The sequence below is a fragment of the Salmo salar genome, chromosome ssa09, assembly GCF_905237065.1.
Source record: "Salmo salar chromosome ssa09, Ssal_v3.1, whole genome shotgun sequence".
Classification (NCBI taxonomy): Eukaryota; Metazoa; Chordata; class Actinopteri; order Salmoniformes; family Salmonidae; genus Salmo; species Salmo salar.
In genome coordinates, this window is record NC_059450.1 from 91,936,868 (window position 1) to 91,960,930 (window position 24,063).

The following is a 24,063-nucleotide window of genomic DNA, read 5'->3' on the forward strand; positions in this document are numbered from 1 at the left end:
TCAATAATCTGTTTCCTCTCCTTCTGGTCACCTAGCTACAGAGATACATCATCAATATCTGTTTCCTCTCCTTCTGGTCACCTAGATACAGAGCTACATTATCACTATCTGTTTCCTCTCCTTCTGGTCACCTAGAAACAGAGATACATCATCAATATCTGTTTCCTCTCCTTCTGGTCACCTAGATACAGAGATACATCATCAATATCTGTTTCCTCTCCTTCTGGTCACCTAGATACAGAGATACAATATCAATACTCTGTTTCCTCTCCTTCTGGTCACCTAGATACAGAGATACATCATCAATTCTCTGTTTCCCCTCCTTCTGGTTACCTAGCTACAGAGCTACATCATCAATATCTGTTTTCTCTCCTTCTGGTCACCTAGCTACAGAGCTACAGCATCAATATTCTGTTTCCCCTCCTTCTGGTTAACTAGCTACAGAGCTACATCATCAATATCTGTTTCCTCTCCTTCTAGTCACCTAGCTACGGAGCTACATCATCAATATCTGTTTCCTCTCCTTCTGGTCACCTAGCTACGGAGCTACATCATCAATATCTGTTTCCTCTCCTTCTGGTCACCTAGATACAGAGATACATCATCAATATCTGTTTCCTCTCCTTCTGGTCACCTAGATACAGAGCTACATCATCAATATCTGTTTCCTCTCCTTCTGGTCACCTAGATACAGAGATACATCATCAATAATCTGTTTCCTCTCCTTCTGGTCACCTAGCTACAGAGCTACATCATCAATATCTGTTTCCTCTCCTTCTGGTCACCTAGATACAGAGCTACATTATCAATACACTGTTTTCTCTCCTTCTGGTCACCTAGATACAGAGATACATCATCAATATCTGTTTCCCCTCCTTCTGGTTACCTAGCTACAGAGCTACATCATCAATATCTGTTTTCTCTCCTTCTGGTCACCTAGCTACAGAGCTACAGCATCAATACTCTGTTTCCCCTCCTTCTGGTTACCTAGCTACAGAGCTACATCATCAATATTATGTTTCCTCTCCTTCTGGTCACCTAGCTACAGAGCTACATCATCAATATCTGTTTCCTCTCCTTCTGGTCACCTAGCTACAGAGCTACATCATCAATATCTGTTTCCTCTCCTTCTGGTCACCTAGATACAGAGCTACATCATCAATATCTGTTTCCTCTCCTTCTGGTCACCTAGATACAGAGCTACATCATCAATACTCTGTTTCCTCTCCTTCTGGTCACCTAGATACAGAGTTACATCATCAATATCTGTTTCCTCTCCTTCTGGTCACCTAGATACAGAGCTACATCATCAATACTATGTTTCCTCTCCTTCTGGTCACCTAGATACAGAGCTACATTATCAATATCTGTTTCCTCTCCTTCTGGTCACCTAGATACAGAGATACATCATCAATATCTGTTTCCTCTCCTTCTGGTCACCTAGATACAGAGTTACATCATCAATAATCTGTTTCCTCTCCTTCTGGTCACCTAGCTACAGAGATACATCATCAATATCTGTTTCCTCTCCTTCTGGTCACCTAGATACAGAGCTACATTATCACTATCTGTTTCCTCTCCTTCTGGTCACCTAGAAACAGAGATACCTCATCAATATCTGTTTCCTCTCCTTCTGGTCACCTAGATACTGAGATACATCATCAATATCTGTTTCCTCTCCTTCTGGTCACCTAGATACAGAGATACAATATCAATACTCTGTTTCCTCTCCTTCTGGTCACCTAGATACAGAGATACATCATCAATTCTCTGTTTCCCCTCCTTCTGGTCACCTAGATACAGAGCTACATCATCAATATCTGTTTCCTCTCCTTCTGGTCACCTAGCTACAGAGCTACATCATCAATACTCTGTTTCCCCTCCTTCTGGTCACCTAGCTACAGAGCTACATCATCAATATCTGTTTCCTCTCCTTCTAGTCACCTAGCTACGGAGCTACATCATCAATATCTGTTTCCTCTCCTTCTGGTCACCTAGCTACGGAGCTACATCATCAATATCTGTTTCCTCTCCTTCTGGTCACCTAGATACAGAGATACATCATCAATATCTGTTTCCTCTCCTTCTGGTCACCTAGATACAGAGCTACATCATCAATAATCTGTTTCCTCTCCTTCTGGTCACCTAGATACAGAGATACATCATCAATAATCTGTTTCCTCTCCTTCTGGTCACCTAGCTACAGAGCTACATCATCAATATCTGTTTCCTCTCCTTCTGGTCACCTAGATAGAGAGCTACAATATCAACACACTGTTTCCTCTCCTTCTGGTCACCTAGATACAGAGATACATCATCAATATCTGTTTCCCCTCCTTCTGGTTACCTAGCTACAGAGCTACATCATCAATATCTGTTTTCTCTCCTTCTGGTCACCTAGCTACAGAGCTACATCATCAATACTCTGTTTCCCCTCCTTCTGGTTACCTAGCTACAGAGCTACATCATCAATATTATGTTTCCCCTCCTTCTGGTCACCTAGCTACAGAGCTACATCATCAATTCTCTGTTTCCTCTCCTTCTGGTCACCTAGATACGGAGTTACATCATCAATATCTGTTTCCTCTCCTTCTGGTCACCTAGATACAGAGCTACATCATCAATACTATGTTTCCTCTCCTTCTGGTCACCTAGATACAGAGCTACAATATCAATATCTTTTTCCTCTCCTTCTGGTCACCTAGATACAGAGATACATCATCAATATCTGTTTCCTCTCCTTCTGGTCACCTAGATACAGAGTTACATCATCAATAATCTGTTTCCTCTCCTTCTGGTCACCTAGCTACAGAGATACATCATCAATATCTGTTTCCTCTCCTTCTGGTCACCTAGATACAGAGCTACATTATCACTATCTGTTTCCTCTCCTTCTGGTCACCTAGAAACAGAGATACATCATCAATATCTGTTTCCTCTCCTTCTGGTCACCTAGATACAGAGATACATCATCAATATCTGTTTCCTCTCCTTCTGGTCACCTAGATACAGAGATACAATATCAATACTCTGTTTCCTCTCCTTCTGGTCACCTAGATACAGAGATACATCATCAATTCTCTGTTTCCCCTCCTTCTGGTTACCTAGCTACAGAGCTACATCATCAATATCTGTTTTCTCTCCTTCTGGTCACCTAGCTACAGAGCTACAGCATCAATACTCTGTTTCCCCTCCTTCTGGTTACCTAGCTACAGAGCTACATCATCAATATTATGTTTCCCCTCCTTCTGGTCACCTAGCTACAGAGCTACATCATCAATATCTGTTTCCTCTCCTTCTGGTCACCTAGCTACAGAGCTACATCATCAAAATCGGTTTCCTCTCCTTCTGGTCACCTAGCTACAGAGCTACATCATCAATATCTGTTTCCTCTCCTTCTGGTCACCTAGATACAGAGCTACATCATCAATTCTCTGTTTTCTCTCCTTCTGGTCACCTAGATACGGAGTTACATCATCAATATCTGTTTCCTCTCCTTCTGGTTACCTAGATACAGAGCTACATCATCAATACTATGTTTCCTCTCCTTCTGGTCACCTAGATACAGAGCTACATCATCAATATCTGTTTCCTCTCCTTCTGGTCACCTAGATACAGAGATACATCATCAATATCTGTTTCCTCTCCTTCTGTTCACCTAGATACAGAGTTACATCATCAATAATCTGTTTCCTCTCCTTCTGGTCACCTAGCTACAGAGATACATCATCAATATCTGTTTCCTCTCCTTCTGGTCACCTAGATACAGAGCTACATTATCAATATCTGTTTCCTCTCCTTCTGGTCACCTAGAAACAGAGATACATCATCAATATCTGTTTCCTCTCCTTCTGGTCACCTAGATACAGAGATACATCATCAATATCTGTTTCCTCTCCTTCTGGTCACCTAGCTACAGAGCTAAATCATCAATACTCTGTTTCCTCTCCTTCTGGTCACCTAGCTACAGAGCTACATCATCAATACTCTGTTTTCCCTCCTTCTGGTCACCTAGATACAGAGCTACATCATCAATATCTGTTTCCTCTCCTTCTGGTCACCTAGCTACAGAGCTACATCATCAATATCTGTTTCCTCTCCTTCTGGTCACCTAGCTACAGAGCTACATCATCAATATCTGTTTCCTCTCCTTCTGGTCACCTAGATACAGAGATACATCATCAATACTCTGTTTCCTCTCCTTCTGGTCACCTAGATACAGAGTTACATCATCAATATCTGTTTCCTCTCCTTCTGGTCACCTAGATACAGAGCTACATCATCAATACTATGTTTCCTCTCCTTCTGGTCACCTAGATACAGAGCTACAATATCAATATCTTTTTCCTCTCCTTCTGGTCACCTAGATACAGAGATACATCATCAATATCTGTTTCCTCTCCTTCTGGTCACCTAGATACAGAGTTACATCATCAATAATCTGTGTCCTCTCCTTCTGGTCACCTAGCTACAGAGATACATCATCAATATCTGTTTCCTCTCCTTCTGGTCACCTAGATACAGAGCTACATCATCAATATCTGTTTCCTCTCCTTCTGGTCACCTAGATACAGAGATACATCATCAATATCTGTTTCCTCTCCTTCTGGTCACCTAGATACAGAGATACATCATCAAAATCTGTTTCCTCTCCTTCTGGTCACCTAGCTACAGAGCTAAATCATCAATACTCTGTTTCCTCTCCTTCTGGTCACCTAGCTACAGAGCTACATCATCAATACTCTGTTTTCCCTCCTTCTGGTCACCTAGATACAGAGCTACATCATCAATATCTGTTTCCTCTCCTTCTGGTCACCTAGATACAGAGATACATCATCAATATCTGTTTCCTCTCCTTCTGGTCACCTAGATACAGAGATACAACATCAATACTCTGCTTCCTCTCCTTCTGGTCACCTAGATACAGAGATACATCATCAATTCTCTGTTTCCCCTCCTTCTGGTTACCTAGCTACAGAGCTACATCATCAATATCTGTTTCCTCTCCTTCTGGCCACCTAGCTACAGAGCTACAGCATCAATACTCTGTTTCCCCTCCTTCTGGTTACCTAGCTACAGAGCTACATCATCAATATTATGTTTCCCCTCCTTCTGGTCACCTAGATACAGAGCTACATCATCAATATCTGTTTCCTCTCCTTCTGGTCACCTAGCTACAGAGCTACATCATCAATATCGGTTTCCTCTCCTTCTGGTCACCTAGATACAGAGTTACATCATCAATAATCTGTTTCCTCTCCTTCTGGTCACCTAGCTACAGAGCTACATCATCAATATCTGTTTCCTCTCCTTCTGGTCACCTAGATACAGAGCTACATCATCAATAATCTGTTTCCTCTCCTTCTGGTCACCTAGATACAGAGCTACATCATCAATACTCTGTTTCCTCTCCTTCTGGTCACCTAGCTACAGAGCTACATCATCAATACTCTGTTTTCCCTCCTTCTGGTCACCTAGATACAGAGCTACATCATCAATATCTGTTTCCTCTCCTTCTGGTCACCTAGATACAGAGCTACATCATCAATACTCTGTTTCCTCTCCTTCTGGTCACCTAGCTACAGAGCTACATCATCAATACTCTGTTTTCCCTCCTTCTGGTCACCTAGATACAGAGCTACATCATCAATATCTGTTTCCTCTCCTTCTGGTCACCTAGATACAGAGCTACATCATCAATATCTGTTTCCTCTCCTTCTGGTCACCTAGATACAGAGCTACATCATCAATATCTGTTTCCTCTCCTTCTGGTCACCTAGATACAGAGATACATCATCAATATCTGTTTCCCCTCCTTCTGGTTACCTAGCTACAGAGCTACATCATCAATATCTGTTTCCTCTCCTTCTGGTCACCTAGATACAGAGCTACATCATCAATACTCTGTTTCCTCTCCTTCTGGTCACCTAGATACAGAGCTACATCATCAATATCTGTTTCCTCTCCTTCTGGTCACCTAGATACAGAGCTACAGCATCAATACTCTGTTTCCTCTCCTTCTGGTTACCTAGCTACAGAGCTACATCATCAATATTATGTTTCCTCTCCTTCTGGTCACCTAGCTACAGAGCTACATCATCAATATCTGTTTCCTCTCCTTCTGGTCACCTAGCTACAGAGCTACATCATCAATATCGGTTTCCTCTCCTTCTGGTCACCTAGCTACAGAGCTACATCATCAATATCTGTTTCCTCTCCTTCTGGTCACCTAGATACAGAGCTACATCATCAATAATCTGTTTCCTCTCCTTCTGGTCACCTAGATACAGAGGTACATCATCAATATCTGTTTCCTCTTATTCTGGTCACCTAGATACAGAGATACATCATCAATACTATGTTTCCTCTCCTTCTGGTCACCTAGATACAGAGCTACATTATCAATATCAGTTTCCTCTCCTTCTGGTCACCTAGATACAGAGATACATCATCAATATCTGTTTCCTCTCCTTCTGGTCACCTAGATACAGAGCTACATCATCAATAATCTGTTTCCTCTCCTTCTGGTCACCTAGATACAGAGCTACATCATCAATATCTGTTTCCTCTCCTTCTGGTCACCTAGATACAGAGCTACATCATCAATAATCTGTTTCCTCTCCTTCTGGTCACCTAGATACAGAGCTACATCATCAATATCTGTTTCCTCTCCCTCTGGTCACCTAGATACAGAGCTACATCATCAATACTATGTTTCCTCTCCTTCTGGTCACCTAGATACAGAGCTACATCATCAATATCTGTTTCCTCTCCTTCTGGTCACCTAGATACAGAGATACATCATCAATATCTGTTTCCTCTCCTTCTGGTCACCTAGATACAGAGATACATCATCAATACTCTGTTTCCTCTCCTTCTGGTCACCTAGATACAGAGCTACATTATCAATATCTGTTTCCTCTCCTTCTGGTCACCTAGATACAGAGCTACATCATCAATATCTGTTTCCTCTCCTTCTGGTCACCTAGATACAGAGCTACATCATCAATATCTGTTTCCTCTCCTTCTGGTCACCTAGATACAGAGTTACAATATCAATACTCTGTTTCCTCTCCTTCTGGTCACCTAGATACAGAGATACATCATCAATTCTCTGTTTCCCCTCCTTCTGGTTACCTAGCTACAGAGCTACATCATCAATATCTGTTTCCTCTCCTTCTGGCCACCTAGCTACAGAGCTACAGCATCAATACTCTGTTTCCCCTCCTTCTGGTTAGCTAGCTACAGAGCTACATCATCAATATTATGTTTCCCCTCCTTCTGGTCACCTAGCTACAGAGCTACATCATCAATATCTGTTTCCTCTCCTTCTGGTCACCTAGCTACAGAGCTACATCATCAATATCGGTTTCCTCTCCTTCTGGTCACCTAGCTACAGAGCTACATCATCAATATCTGTTTCCTCTCCTTCTGGTCACCTAGATACAGAGATACATCATCAATATCTGTTTCCTCTCCTTCTGGTCACCTAGATACAGAGCTACATCATCAATATCTGTTTCCTCTCCTTCTGGTCACCTAGATACAGAGCTACATCATCAATATCTGTTTCCTCTCCTTCTGGTCACCTAGATACAGAGATACATCATCAATAATCTGTTTCCTCTCCTTCTGGTCACCTAGCTACAGAGCTACATCATCAATATCTGTTTCCTCTCCTTCTGGTCACCTAGATACAGAGCTACATCATCAATATCTGTTTCCTCTCCTTCTGGTCACCTAGATACAGAGCTACATCATCAATATCTGTTTCCTCTCCTTCTGGTCACCTAGATACAGAGCTACAATATCAATACTCTGTTTCCTCTCCTTCTGGTCACCTAGATACAGAGATACATCATCAATTCTCTGTTTCCCCTCCTTCTGGTTACCTAGCTACAGAGCTACATCATCAATATCTGTTTCCTCTCCTTCTGGTCACCTCGATACAGAGCTACATCATCAATACTATGTTTCCTCTCCTTCTGGTCACCTAGATACAGAGCTACATTATCAATATCTGTTTCCTCTCCTTCTGGTCACCTAGATACAGAGATACATCATCAATATCTGTTTCCTCTCCTTCTGGTCACCTAGATACAGAGTTACATCATCAATATCTGTTTCCTCTCCTTCTGGTCACCTAGATACAGAGCTACAATATCAATACTCTGTTTCCCCTCCTTCTGGTTACCTAGCTACAGAGCTACATCATCAATATCTGTTTCCTCTCCTTCTGGCCACCTAGCTACAGAGCTACAGCATCAATACTCTGTTTCACCTCCTTCTGGTTACCTAGCTACAGAGCTACATCATCAATATTATGTTTCCCCTCCTTCTGGTCACCTAGCTACAGAGCTACATCATCAATATCTGTTTCCTCTCCTTCTGGTCACCTAGCTACAGAGCTACATCATCAATATCGGTTTCCTCTCCTTCTGGTCACCTAGCTACAGAGCTACATCATCAATATCTGTTTCCTCTCCTTCTGGTCACCTAGTTACAGAGCTACATCATCAATACTCTGTTTCCTCTCCTTCTGGTCACCTAGATACAGATGTACATCATCAATATCTGTTTCCTCTTATTCTGGTCACCTAGATACAGAGATACATCATCAATACTATGTTTCCTCTCCTTCTGGTCACCTAGATACAGAGATACATCATCAATATCTGTTTCCTCTCCTTCTGGTCACCTAGATACAGAGGTACATCATCAATATCTGTTTCCTCTTATTCTGGTCACCTAGATACAGAGATACATCATCAATACTATGTTTCCTCTCCTTCTGGTCACCTAGATACAGAGCTACATTATCAATATCAGTTTCCTCTCCTTCTGGTCACCTAGATACAGAGATACATCATCAATATCTGTTTCCTCTCCTTCTGGTCACCTAGATACAGAGTTACATCATCAATAATCTGTTTCCTCTCCTTCTGGTCACCTAGCTACAGAGCTACATCATCAATATCTGTTTCCTCTCCTTCTGGTCACCTAGATACAGAGCTACATCATCAATAATCTGTTTCCTCTCCTTCTGGTCACCTAGATACAGAGCTACATCATCAATACTCTGTTTCCTCTCCCTCTGGTCACCTAGCTACAGAGCTACATCATCAATATTATGTTTCCCCTCCTTCTGGTCACCTAGCTACAGAGCTACATCATCAATATCTGTTTCCTCTCCTTCTGGTCACCTAGATACAGAGATACATCATCAATATCTGTTTCCTCTCCTTCTGGTCACCTAGATACAGAGATACATCATCAATACTCTGTTTCCTCTCCTTCTGGTCACCTAGATACAGAGCTACATTATCAATATCTGTTTCCTCTCCTTCTGGTCACCTAGATACAGAGCTACATCATCAATATCTGTTTCCTCTCCTTCTGGTCACCTAGATACAGAGCTACATCATCAATATCTGTTTCCTCTCCTTCTGGTCACCTAGATACAGAGTTACAATATCAATACTCTGTTTCCTCTCCTTCTGGTCACCTAGATACAGAGATACATCATCAATTCTCTGTTTCCCCTCCTTCTGGTTACCTAGCTACAGTGCTACATCATCAATATCTGTTTCCTCTCCTTCTGGCCACCTAGCTACAGAGCTACAGCATCAATACTCTGTTTCCCCTCCTTCTGGTTACCTAGCTACAGAGCTACATCATCAATATTATGTTTCCCCTCCTTCTGGTCACCTAGCTACAGAGCTACATCATCAATATCTGTTTCCTCTCCTTCTGGTCACCTAGCTACAGAGCTACATCATCAATATCGGTTTCCTCTCCTTCTGGTCACCTAGCTACAGAGCTACATCATCAATATCTGTTTCCTCTCCTTCTGGTCACCTAGCTACAGAGATACATCATCCATATCTGTTTCCTCTCCTTCTGGTCACCTAGATACAGAGATACATCATCAATATCTGTTTCCTCTCCTTCTGGTCACCTAGATACAGAGATACATCATCAATACTCTGTTTCCTCTCCTTCTGGTCACCTAGATACAGAGCTACATTATCAATATCTGTTTCCTCTCCTTCTGGTCACCTAGATACAGAGATACATCATCAATATCTGTTTCCTCTCCTTCTGGTCTCCTAGATACAGACCTACATTATCAATATCTGTTTCCTCTCCTTCTGGTCACCTAGATACAGAGCTCCATCATCAATATCTGTTTCCTCTCCTTCTGGTCACCTAGATACAGAGATACATCATCAATAATCTGTTTCCTCTCCTTCTGGTCACCTAGCTACAGAGCTACATCATCAATATCTGTTTCCTCTCCTTCTGGTCACCTAGATACAGAGCTACATCATCAATATCTGTTTCCTCTCCTTCTGGTCACCTAGCTACAGAGCTACATCATCAATACTCTGTTTTCCCTCCTTCTGGTCACCTAGATACAGAGCTACATCATCAATATCTGTTTCCTCTCCTTCTGGTCACCTAGATACAGAGCTACATCATCAATATCTGTTTCCTCTCCTTCTGGTCACCTAGATACAGAGCTACAATATCAATACTCTGTTTCCTCTCCTTCTGGTCACCTAGATACAGAGATACATCATCAATTCTCTGTTTCCCCTCCTTCTGGTTACCTAGCTACAGAGCTACATCATCAATATTATGTTTCCCCTCCTTCTGGTCACCTAGCTACAGAGCTACATCATCAATATCTGTTTCCTCTCCTTCTGGTCACCTAGCTACAGAGCTACATCATCAATATCTGTTTCCTCTCCTTCTGGTCACCTAGATACAGAGGTACATCATCAATATCTGTTTCCTCTCCTTCTGGTCACCTAGATACAGAGCTACATCATTAATATCTGTTTCCTCTCCTTCTGGTCACCAAGATACAGAGCTACATCATCAATATCTGTTTCCTCTCCTTCTGGTCACCTAGATACAGAGATACATCATCAATTCTCTGTTTCCTCTCCTTCTGGTCACCTAGCTACAGAGCTACATCATCAATACTCTGTTTCCTCTCCTTCTGGTCACCTAGCTACAGAGCTACATCATGAATATCTGTTTCCTCTCCTTCTGGTCAACTAGATACAGAGATACATCATCAATATCTGTTTCCTCTCCTTCTGGTCACCTAGATACAGAGCTACATCATCCATATCTGTTTCCTCTCCTTCTGGTCACCTAGATTCAGATCTACATCATCAATATCTGTTTCCTCTCCTTCTGGTCACCTAGATACAGAGCTACATCATCAATAATCTGTTTCCTCTCCTTCTGGTCACCTAGATACAGAGCTACATCATCAATACTCTGTTTCCTCTACTTCTGGTCACCTAGCTACAGAGATACGTCATCAATATCTGTTTCCTCTCTGGTCACCTAGATAAGGAGCTACATCATCAATAGTCTGTTTCCTCTCCTTCTGGTCACCTAGATACAGAGCTACATCATCAATAATCTGTTTCCTCTCCTTCTGGTCACCTAGATACAGAGCTACATCATCAATACTCTGTTTCCTCTACTTCTGGTCACCTAGCTACAGAGATACGTCATCAATATCTGTTTCCTCTCTGGTCACCTAGATAAGGAGCTACATCATCAATAGTCTGTTTCCTCTCCTTCTGGTCACCTAGCTACAGAGCTACATCATCAATATCTGTTTCCTCTACTTCTGGTCACCTAGATACAGAGATACATCATCAATACTCTGTTTCCTCTCCTTCTGGTCACCTAGATACAGAGCTACATTATCAATATCTGTTTCCTCTCCTTCTGGTCACCTAGATACAGAGATACATCATCAATATCTGTTTCCTCTCCTTCTGGTCTCCTAGATACAGACCTACATTATCAATATCTGTTTCCTCTCCTTCTGGTCACCTAGATACAGAGCTCCATCATCAATATCTGTTTCCTCTCCTTCTGGTCACCTAGATACAGAGATACATCATCAATAATCTGTTTCCTCTCCTTCTGGTCACCTAGCTACAGAGCTACATCATCAATATCTGTTTCCTCTCCTTCTGGTCACCTAGATACAGAGCTACATCATCAATATCTGTTTCCTCTCCTTCTGGTCACCTAGCTACAGAACTACATCATCAATACTCTGTTTTCCCTCCTTCTGGTCACCTAGATACAGAGCTACATCATCAATATCTGTTTCCTCTCCTTCTGGTCACCTAGATACAGAGCTACATCATCAATATCTGTTTCCTCTCCTTCTGGTCACCTAGATACAGAGCTACAATATCAATACCCTGTTTCCTCTCCTTCTGGTCACCTAGATACAGAGATACATCATCAATTCTCTGTTTCCCCTCCTTCTGGTTACCTAGCTACAGAGCTACATCATCAATATTATGTTTCCCCTCCTTCTGGTCACCTAGCTACAGAGCTACATCATCAACATCTGTTTCCTCTCCTTCTGGTCACCTAGCTACAGAGCTACATCATCAATATCTGTTTCCTCTCCTTCTGGTCACCTAGATACAGAGGTACATCATCAATATCTGTTTCCTCTCCTTCTGGTCACCTAGATACAGAGCTACATCATTAATATCTGTTTCCTCTCCTTCTGGTCAGCAAGATACAGAGCTACATCATCAATATCTGTTTCCTCTCCTTCTGGTCACCTAGATACAGATATACATCATCAATTCTCTGTTTCCTCTCCTTCTGGTCACCTAGCTACAGAGCTACATCATCAATATTCTGTTTCCTCTCCTTCTGGTCACCTAGCTACAGAGCTACATCATGAATATCTGTTTCCTCTCCTTCTGGTCAACTAGATACAGAGATACATCATCAATATCTGTTTCCTCTCCTTCTGGTCACCTAGATACAGAGCTACATCATCCATATCTGTTTCCTCTCCTTCTGGTCACCTAGATTCAGATCTACATCATCAATATCTGTTTCCTCTCCTTCTGGTCACCTAGATACAGAGCTACATCATCAATAATCTGTTTCCTCTCCTTCTGGTCACCTAGATACAGAGCTACATCATCAATACTCTGTTTCCTCTACTTCTGGTCACCTAGCTACAGAGATACGTCATCAATATCTGTTTCCTCTCTGGTCACCTAGATAAGGAGCTACATCATCAATAGTCTGTTTCCTCTCCTTCTGGTCACCTAGCTACAGAGCTACATCATCAATAATCTGTTTCCTCTCCTTCTGGTCACCTAGCTACAGAGCTACATCATCAATAACTGTTTCCTCTCCTTCTGGTCACCTAGATACAGAGGTACATCATCAATATCTGTTTCCTCTCCTTCTGGTCACCTAGATACAGATATACATCATCAATACTCTGTTTCATCTCCTTCTGGTCACCTAGCTACAGAGCTACATCATCAATACTCTGTTTCCTCTCCTTCTGGTCACCTAGCTACAGAGCTACATCATGAATATCTGTTTCCTCTCCTTCTGGTCAACTAGATACAGAGCTACATCATCAATATCTGTTTCCTCTCCTTCTGGTCACCTAGATACAGAGCTACATCATCCATATCTGTTTCCTCTCCTTCTGGTCACCTAGATTCAGATCTACATCATCAATATCTGTTTCCTCTCCTTCTGGTCACCTAGATACAGAGCTACATCATCAATACTCTGTTTCCTCTACTTCTGGTCACCTAGCTACAGAGATACGTCATCCATATCTGTTTCCTCTCTGGTCACCTAGATAAAGAGCTACATCATCAATAGTCTGTTTCCTCTCCTTCAGGTCACCTAGCTACAGAGCTACATCATCAATATCTGTTTCCTCTCCTTCTGGTCACCTAGATACAGAGCTACATCATCAATAATCTGTTTTCTCTCTGGTCATCTAGCTACAGAGCTACATCATCAATACTATTTTTCCTCTCCTTCTGGTCACCTAGCTACAGAGCTACATCATCAATATCTGTTTCCTCTCCTTCTGGTCACCTAGATACAGAGCACAACATCATTATCTGTTTCCTCTCCTTCTGGTCACCTACATACAGAGCAACATCATCATTACTCTATTTCCTCTCCTTCTGGTCACCTAGATACAGAGGTACATCATCAATATCTGTTTCCTCTCCTTCTGGTCACCTAGCTAAAGAGCTACATCATCAATACTCTGTTTCCTCTCCTTCTGGTCACCTAGCTACAGAGATACATCATCAATACTCTGTTTCCTCTCCTTCTGGTCACCTAGCTACAGAGCTACATCATCAATATCTGTTTCCTCTCCTTCTGGTCAACTACATACAGAGCTACATCATCAACATCTGTTTCCTCTCCTTCTGGTCACCTAGATACAGAGCTACATCATCATATCTGTTTCCTCTCATTCTGGTCACCTAGATACAGAGATAGATCATCAATATCTGTTTCCTCTCCTTCTGGTCACCTAGATACAGAGATACATTATCAAAATCTGTTTGCTCTCCTTCTGGTTACCTAGATACAGAGATACATCATCAATATCTGTTTCCTCTCCTTCTGGTCACCTAGCTACAGACATACATCATCAATACTCTGTTTCCTCTCCTTCTGGTCACCTAGATACAGAGCTACATCATCAATAATCTGTTTTCTCTCTGGTCACCTAGATACAGAGTACATCATCAATACTCTGTTTCCCCTCCTTCTAGTCACCTAGATACAGAGCTACATCATCAATATTCTGTTTCCTCTCCTTCTGGTCACCTAGCTACAGAGCTACATCATCAATATCTGTTTCCTCTCCTTCTGGTCACCTAGCTACAGAGCTACGTCATCAATATCTGTTTCCTCTCCTTCTGGTCACCTAGATACAGAGATACATCATCAATACTCTGTTTCCTCTCCTTCTGGTCACCTAGATACAGAGCTACATCATCAATAATCTGTTTTCTCTCTGGTCACCTAGATACAGAGTACATCATCAATACTCTGTTTCCTCTCCTTCTGGTCACCTAGCTACAGAGCTACATCATCAATACTCTGTTTCCTCTCCTTCTGGTCACCTAGCTACAGAGCTACATCATGAATATCTGTTTCCTCTCCTTCTGGTCAACTAGATACAGAGATACATCATCAATATCTGTTTCCTCTCCTTCTGGTCACCTAGATACAGAGCTACATCATCCATATCTGTTTCCTCTCCTTCTGGTCACCTAGATTCAGATCTACATCATCAATATCTGTTTCCTCTCCTTCTGGTCACCTAGATACAGAGCTACATCATCAATATCTGTTTCCTCTCCTTCTGGTCACCTAGATACAGAGATACATCATCAATACTCTGTTTCCTCTACTTCAGGTCACCTAGCTACAGAGCTACGTCATCAATATCTGTTTCCTCTCTTCTGGTCACCTAGATAAGGAGCTACATCATCAATAGTCTGTTTCCTCTCCTTCTGGTCACCTAGATACAGAGCTACATCATCAATACTCTGTTTCATCTCCTTCTGGTCACCTAGATACAGAGCTACATCATCAATACTCTGTTTCCTCTCCTTCTGGTCACCTAGATACAGAGATACATCATGAATATCTGTTTCCTCTCCTTCTGGTCAACTAGATACAGAGATACATCATCAATATCTGTTTCCTCTCCTTCTGGTCACCTAGCTACAGAGCTACATCATGAATATCTGTTTCCTCTCCTTCTGGTCAACTAGATACAGAGATACATCATCAATACTCTGTTTCCTCTCCTTCTGGTCACCTAGATACAGAGCTACATCATCAATATCTGTTTCCTCTCCTTCTGGTCACCTAGATTCAGATCTACATCATCAATATCTGTTTCCTCTCCTTCTGGTCACCTAGATACAGAGCTACATCATCAATACTCTGTTTCCTCTACTTCTGGTCACCTAGCTACAGAGATACGTCATCAATATCTGTTTCCTCTCTGGTCACCTAGATAAGGAGCTACATCATCAATAGTCTGTTTCCTCTCCTTCTGGTCACCTAGCTACAGAGCTACATCATCAATATCTGTTTCCTCTCCTTCTAGTCACCTAGATACAGAGATACATCATCAATACTCTGTTTCCTCTCCTTCAGGTCACCTAGCTACAGAGCTACATTATCAATATCTGTTTCCTCTCCTTCAGGTCACCTAGCTACAGAGCTACATCATCAATATCTGTTTCCTCTCCTTCTGGTCACCTAGATACAGAGCTACATCATCAATAATCTGTTTTCTCTACTTCTGGTCATCTAGCTACAGAGATACATCATCAATACTATTTTTCCTCTCTGGTCACCTAGATAAGGAGCTACATCATCAATAGTCTGTTTCCTCTCCTTCTGGTCACCTACATACAGAGCTACATCATCATTATCTGTTTCCTCTCCTTCTGGTCACCTAGATACAGAGATACATCATCAATATCTGTTTCCTCTCCTTCAGGTCACCTAGCTACAGAGCTACATCATCAATACTCTGTTTCCTCTCCTTCAGTTCACCTAGCTACAGAGCTACATCATCAATATCTGTTTCCTCTCCTTCTGGTCACCTAGATACAGAGCTACATCATCAATAATCTGTTTCCTCTCCTTCTGGTCACCTAGCTACAGAGATACATCATCAATACTATGTTTCCTCTCCTTCTGGTCACCTAGCTACAGAGCTACATCATCAATATCTGTTTCCTCTCCTTCTGGTCACCTAGATACAGAGCTACATCATCAATACTCTATTTCCTCTCCTTCTGGTCACCTAGATACAGAGGTACATCATCAATACTCTGTTTCCTCTCATTCTGGTCACCTAGCTACAGAGATACATCATCAATACTCTGTTTCCTCTCCTTCTGGTCACCTAGATACAGAGATAGATCATCAATATCTGTTTCCTCTCCTTCTGGTCACCTAGATACAGAGATACATTATCAATATCTGTTTCATCTCCTTCTGGTTACCTAGATACAGAGATACATCATCAATATCTGTTTCCTCTCCTTCTGGTCACCTAGCTACAGAGATACATCATCAATACTCTGTTTCCCCTCCTTCTAGTCACCTAGATACAGAGCTACATCATCAATATTCTGTTTCCTCTCCTTCTGGTCACCTAGCTACAGAGCTACATCATCAATATCTGTTTCCTCTCCTTCTGGTCACCTAGCTACAGAGCTACATCATCAATATCTGTTTCCTCTCCTTCTGGTCACCTAGATACAGAGATACATCATCAATACTCTGTTTCCTCTCCTTCTGGTCACCTAGATACAGAGCTACATCATCAATAATCTGTTTTCTCTCTGGTCACCTAGATACAGAGTACATCATCAATACTCTGTTTCCCCTCCTTCTAGTCACCTAGATACAGAGCTATATCATCAATATCTGTTTCCCCTCCTTCTGGTCACCTAGCTACAGAGCTACATCATCAATATCTGTTTCCCCTCCTTCTGGTCACCTAGATACAGAGATACATCATCAATATCTCTTTCCTCTCCTTCTGGTCACCTAGCTACAGAGCTACATCATCAATATCTGTTTCCTCTCTGGTCACCTAGATACAGAGCTATATCATCCATATCTGTTTCCTCTCCTTCTGGTCACCTAGATACAGAGCTACATCATCAATATCTGTTTCCTCTCCTTCTGGTCACCTAGATACAGAGATACATCATCATTATCTGTTTCCTCTCCTTCTGGTCACCTAGATACAGAGCTACATCATCAATTCTCCATTTCCCCTCCTTCTGGTCACCTAGATACAGAGCTACATCATCAATATCTGTTTCCTCTCCTTCTGGTCACCTAGATACAGAGCTACAGTTTCCTGACTGGTTTTATTAAAAACAACTATTGGCTGTAACATATCTGACATGCTGCCAGGCATCTCATGCTCACACACACACACACACACACACACACACACACACACACACACACACACACACACACACACACACACTCACACAAACACATCCTGAGAAACACCAGTTGTTGGTTGGTTGGTCTCTCTTTACACTCAGACAAAAGCTTGGAGACTTCTGTTAGCCTGTTATTCTTACCCTGCCATCTATAAATAGCCTGTTATTCTTACCCTGCCATCTATAAATAGCCTGTTATTCTTACCCTGCCATGTATAAATAGCCTGTTATTCTTACCCTGCCATGTATAAATAGCCTGTTATTCTTACCCTGCCATCTATAAATAGCCTGTTATTCTTACCCTGCCATGTATAAATAGCCTGTTATTCTTACCCTGCCATCTATAAATAGCCTGTTATTCTTACCCTGCCATGTATAAATAGCCTGTTATTCTTACCCTGCCATCTATAAATAGCCTGTTATTCTTACCCTGCCATCTATAAATAGCCTGTTATTCTTACCCTGCCATCTAAAAATAGCCTGTTATTCTTACCCCGCCATCTTGGCCTAATTTCCACTGAGCATAGTGTGATGATTGAGTGGTGAAGTGTTGGATGACTAACTGACTGAATTACACCCTATCATGTATGTAGTGCACTACTTTTGACCAGAGCCCTGGGTGGGTTGGGTGGGTGAGTGGGTAGGTAGGGGGGTTGGTGGTTAGGCTGGCTGACTGGGCGGGTGGCTGACTGGGTGGGTGGGGTGGTTGACTGGATGGGTGGCTGACTGGGTGGGTGGGTGGGTGGTTGGCTGGCTGGCTGGCTGGTTGGCTGGGTGGCTGGGTGGCTGGCTGGGTGGGTGGGTGGGTGGCTGGGTGGGTGGCTGGCTGGGTGGGCCATTGGGTGGGTGGCTGACTGGGTGGGTGGGTGGGTGGGTGGGCCATTGGGTGGGTGGCTGACTGGGTGAGTGGGCCATTGGGTGGGTGGCTGACTGGGTGACTGGGTGGGTGGGTGGCTGACTGGGTGGCTGGATGGCTGGGCGGGTGGGTGGGTGGGTGGCTGGCTGGCTGGCTGGCTGGCTGGCTGGCTGGCTGGCTGGGGGGGTGGGTATGTGGGTGGGTGGCTAGGTGGCTGGAGGGGCTGGCTGACTGGGTAGCTGGCTGGCTGGCTTACTGGGTGGCTGAAGGCCTGACTGGGTGGCTGGCTGGCTGGCTGGCTGGCTGGCTGGGGGGGTGGGTATGTGGGTGGGTGGCTAGGTGGCTGGAGGGGCTGGCTGACTGGGTAGCTGGCTGGCTGGCTTACTGGGTGGCTGAAGGCCTGACTGGGTGGGTGGGTGGCTGGCTGGCTGACTGGGTTTCTGAAGGGCTGACTGTCTGGGTTGCTGGGTTGTTGAAGGGCTTGCTGACTGGGCGGCTGAAGGGCTGACTGTCTGGGTTGCTGGGTTGTTGATGGGCTGGGTGGCTGAAGGGCTAAGCGGCTGGGTGGCTGGGTGGCTAAAGGGCTTACTGGGTGGCTGGGTGGCTGAAGGGCTGGGTGGCTGGGTGGCTGAAGGGCTGGGTGGGTGGCTGAAGGGCTGGGTGGGTGGGTGGCTGAAGGGCTGGGTGGCTGAAGGGCTGGGTGGCTGAAGGGCTGGGTGGCTGGGTGGCTGAAGCGCTGGCTGGGTGGCTGAAGGGCTGGGTGGGTGGCTGAAGGGCTGGGTGGCTGTGTGGCTGAAGGGCTGGGTGTCTGGCTAGTGTACCAGGCATAGCATGGTGAGTTATTGATAGCCACAGTAGGCAGAGAGATGGGTAAACTAGGACATCCATCCATAGGACTCCTCTGATAATACTCTGGTGCACTTTGTCCTTTCCTTTCTCTCTGTCCCTCCCTCCCTCCCTCCCTGCCTGCCTGCCTGCCTCCCTGCCTCCCTGCCTGCCTGCCTGCCTGCCTGCCTGCCTCCCTGCCTGCCTGCCTGCCTGCCTGCCTGCCTGCCTGCCTGCCTGCCTGCCTGCCTGCCTGCCTGCCTGCCTGCCTCCCTGCCTGCCTGCCTGCCTGCCTGCCTGCCTGCCTGCCTGCCTGCCTGCCTGCCTGCCTGCCTGCCTCCCTGCATGTCTGCCTTCCCCCTCCCTGCCTCTCTCCCTCCCTTCCTGCTAACTAGCTTGTTAGATGAGAGAGAGAGATGTGTCTATGTCTCTGAAAAATGTCTTCAAGGGACTGGAGTGCCTGGGTATTTTTTAATGTGAAAGGATTTCAAATTAACTTGTGTTGTTTATTTACTAAACACATGTCCACTCTTCAAGATTAGTTTGTATTTCTGGTTGAAGGGAAAACAATCCATAGTGTTATGTTTTTGTGATCATTTGTTGCAGACAGAGGGATATCTTGAAAATACTTAATATTTTGGTTACAATCAGTTATTTCTGGTCACTAAAAATATGTTTAAATGTCCTTTTGCAACCAGTATACAACCTGACCATAACGTCACACACAACTTAATGACAACCAGTATACAACCTGACCATAACGTCACACACAACTTAATGACAACCAGTATACAACCTGACCATAACGTCACACACAACTTAATGACAACCAGTATTCAACCTGACCATAACGTCACACACAACTTAATGACAACCAGTATACAACCTGACCATAACGTCACACACAACTTAATGACAACCAGTATTCAACCTGACCATAACGTCACACACAACTTAATGACAACCAGTATTCAACCTGACCATAACGTCACACACAACTTAATGACAACCAGTATACAACCTGACCATAACGTCACACACAACTTAATGACAACCAGTATTCAACCTGACCATAACGTCACACACAACTTAATGACAACCAGTATTCAACCTGACCATAACGTCACACACAACTTAATGACAACCAGTATACAACCTGACCATAACGTCACACACAACATCAGAATGACTTTTTGCCTGTTGGGGAAAAGTAAAGGATTCTGCAAATCATTGATCTCTACTCAACCATTGTTCTTTTGGCAATAATTACTGTCCAAGAGATCTTAAACATATCGCTTTTATAATCAATCACTATGTTGTTCTTCCACAAAGACTATGAGAGTAGTGTTGTCTATCTATTACTGGACACAGTCACCATCTGTGTGTCCCACTATACAGTACTGAGGAGAGTCTTAGAGAGGAGAGTCCTGGACACACACACACACACACGCACACACACACACACACACACACACACACACACACACACACACACACACACACGACCTCCCTGCTCTTCTAGCCAGCCGTCTCTACAGCATATCTACAGGTACACACACACACACACACACACACACACACACACACACACACACACACACACACACACACACACATACACCCTGAAGGCTTGTTTTGGGCTGGATGGTTGCCAGTCCGTCTCTGCTGCTCTGGCCAATTTGTCCTTTTTGGCAAGATAGCAATGTAACTATGTGCTACAGTAGAGTACAGTTCGGTACAGTACAGTAGAATAGAGTACAGTAGAGTACAGTACAGTAGAATAGAGTACAGTAGAGTAGAGTACATTACAGTAGAATAGAGTACAGTAGAGTACAGTAGAGTACAGTAGAATAGAGTACAGTACAGTACAGTAGAATACATTACAGTACAGTAGAATAGAGTACAGTACAGTAGAATAGAGTACAGTACAGTACAGTAGAGTACAGTACAGTAGAATAGAGTAGAGTACAGTAGAATAGAGTACAGTGCAGTACAATAGAGTACAGTAGAGTAGAGTAGGGTACAGTACAGTAGAATAGAGTACAGTAGAGTACAGTACAGTACAGTACAGTAGAATAGAGTACAGTACAGTACGGTACAGTACAGTAGAATAGAGTACAGTAGAGTAGAGTACAGTACAGTACAGTAGAATAGAGCACAGTACAGTACAGTAGGGTACAGTACAGTAGAATAGAGTACAGTACAGTAGAATAGGGTACAGTACAGTACAGTACAGTAGAATAGAGTAGATTACAGTAGAATAGAGTACAGTGCAGTACAGTAGAGTACAGTAGAGTACAGTACAGTAGAGTACAGTACAGTACAGTAGAATAGAGTACAGTAGAGTACAGTACAGTAGAATAGAGTACAGTAGAGTACAGTACAGTAGAATAGAGTACAGTAGAGTACAGTACAGTAGAGTACAGTACAGTACAGTAGAATAGAGTACAGTAGAGTACAGTACAGTAGAATAGACTACAGTAGAGTACAGTACAGTAGAGTACAGTACAGTAGAATAGAGTACAGTAGAGTACAGTAGAATAGAGTACAGTACAGTAGAGTACAGTACAGTAGAATAGAGTACAGTAGAGTACAGTACAGTAGATTACAGTACAGTAGAATAGAGTACAGTAGAGTACAGTACAGTAGAGTACAGTACAGTAGAATAGAGTACAGTAGAATAGAGTACAGTACATTAGACTAGAGTATAGTAGAGTCCAGTAGACTGATGGAACAGGTTACTGAAGACTGGCACATAATGCAGGCCTTATTCATAACAGATCAGGTTATAGTCTGAACACAGTCTTAGAGTCCTAGCTCAGTGTTTCCCAAAATGGTGGTCGGGGAACAGACTGATGGCTTACAATTCATTTCTTATGTTGTTGATGAAGACTGGATCCTGGCTAGAAACATTGTTGGTGTGTTTTAAAAACAATGATGGATTATACTGCTGGTGGTCAAGGTCACAGAGCAAGAGAGTTTGGGTTTAGCTTGGCTTCTGTTCAGCTGAGTTTGGGTTCTGCTTAAAACCCCTTGGAAAGAATAGGGGTGTTAACCCCGGTATCCTGACTAAATTCCCAATCTGGCCCTCATACCGTCATGGCCACCTAATCATCCCTAGCTTACAATTGGCTCATTCCTCTCCCCTGTAACTATTCCCTAGGTCATTGCTGTAAATGAGAAATATGTTCTCAGTCAACTGAACAGAAATACAAATCAATTAAAAAGCTGATATGGTGTCATCCCTGAGGTCTAACGTTATATTCCTGTGTGTGTGTGTGTGTGTGTGTGTGTGTGTGTGTGTGTGTGTGTGTGTGTGTGTGTGTGTGTGTGTGTGTGTGTGTGTGTGTGTGTGTGTGTGTGTGTGTGTGTGTGTGTAGGATCACAACCACAGCAGCCTGTATGATGGATCTGAGGCGGTATCCTCTGGATGAACAGAACTGTACACTAGAGATCGAGAGCTGTGAGTACCAGCGTCGCCCCTGGCAGCAGAACACACACTCCCCTCCCGTGAAAACGTCACACCCGGACCATTCTATATAGAACACTGCTATCATAGAAATAGAATTTGTATTTTTTTTAGCATTAGCCAACTCTTCTGTCAGTCGTTGTCAAACATGTACGGTGGGCCAGGAACTAAATATGGGACATACTCAAATATACAGTATCATGTGTACATAATGCAGCATTGGATGTGAAGAGAGAGAGAAGATAGGAGATGGAGAGGAGGAGAGGGGGAGAGAAGATAGGAGATGGAGAGAGCGATGAGAGAGAGAGAGAGACAAGGGAGAGGAGAGGAGGAGAGGGGGAGAGAGAGAGAGAGAAGGGAGAGGGAGGGAGAGAGAGAAGGAGAGGGGAGAGGGGGGAGAGAGAGAGCGAGAGAGATGAGAGAAAGATGAGAGAAGATGAGAGATGAGACAGAGAAGATGAGAAAGAGAGATGAGAGAGAGAAGATGAGAGAGAAGATGAGAAAGAGAGATGAGAGAGAGAAGATGAGAGAGATAAGAGAAAAGGGAGAGGGAGAGAAGGCGAGAGGGGGAGAGCGAGAGAGATGAGAAAGAGAAAGAGAGCGATGAGGGAGATAGAGTGAATAAAGAGGGGCGAGAGGGAGAAAGAGAGAAAAGAGAGATATGAGACAGAGAAGATGAGACAGAAGATGAGACAGAAGATAAGAGAGAGATGAGACAGAGGAGGGAGAAAGAAGGAGAGAGAAGAGAAAGAAGATGAGAGATGAGACAGAGAAGAGATAGATGAGACAGAGATGAGAGAGAGATGATAAGATGAGAGAAGATGAGAGAAGATGAGAAATAAAGAAAGGGAGCGAGAGAGAGAGAGAGCAAGAAGTAGGAGGTCCTCTCCCTGTGCTTTATCAGTTTCCATGGAGACGTGGATTATGGGGCTGGGATGTGGAGCTGGGTTCGTCTTCCTGTGTTTGATCACACACACACACACACACACACACACACACACACACACACACACACACACACACACACACACACACACACACACACACACACACACACACACACACACACACAC

At 43.5% G+C, this 24,063-nt stretch overlaps 1 protein-coding gene across 2 annotated transcripts in view; it reads left to right on the plus strand.

Moving 5' to 3' along the window:
* gabrb2a (gamma-aminobutyric acid type A receptor subunit beta2a) overlaps positions 1-24,063 on the plus strand; it is a 146,332-nt gene that overhangs the window by 93,440 nt on the left and 28,829 nt on the right. For both annotated transcript variants that reach the window (XM_045724206.1, XM_045724207.1), the window contains exon 5: positions 22,902-22,984. In XM_045724206.1, the coding sequence (XP_045580162.1) occupies positions 22,902-22,984 (83 nt within the window). The remainder of the gene's footprint in view (positions 1-22,901; positions 22,985-24,063) is intronic.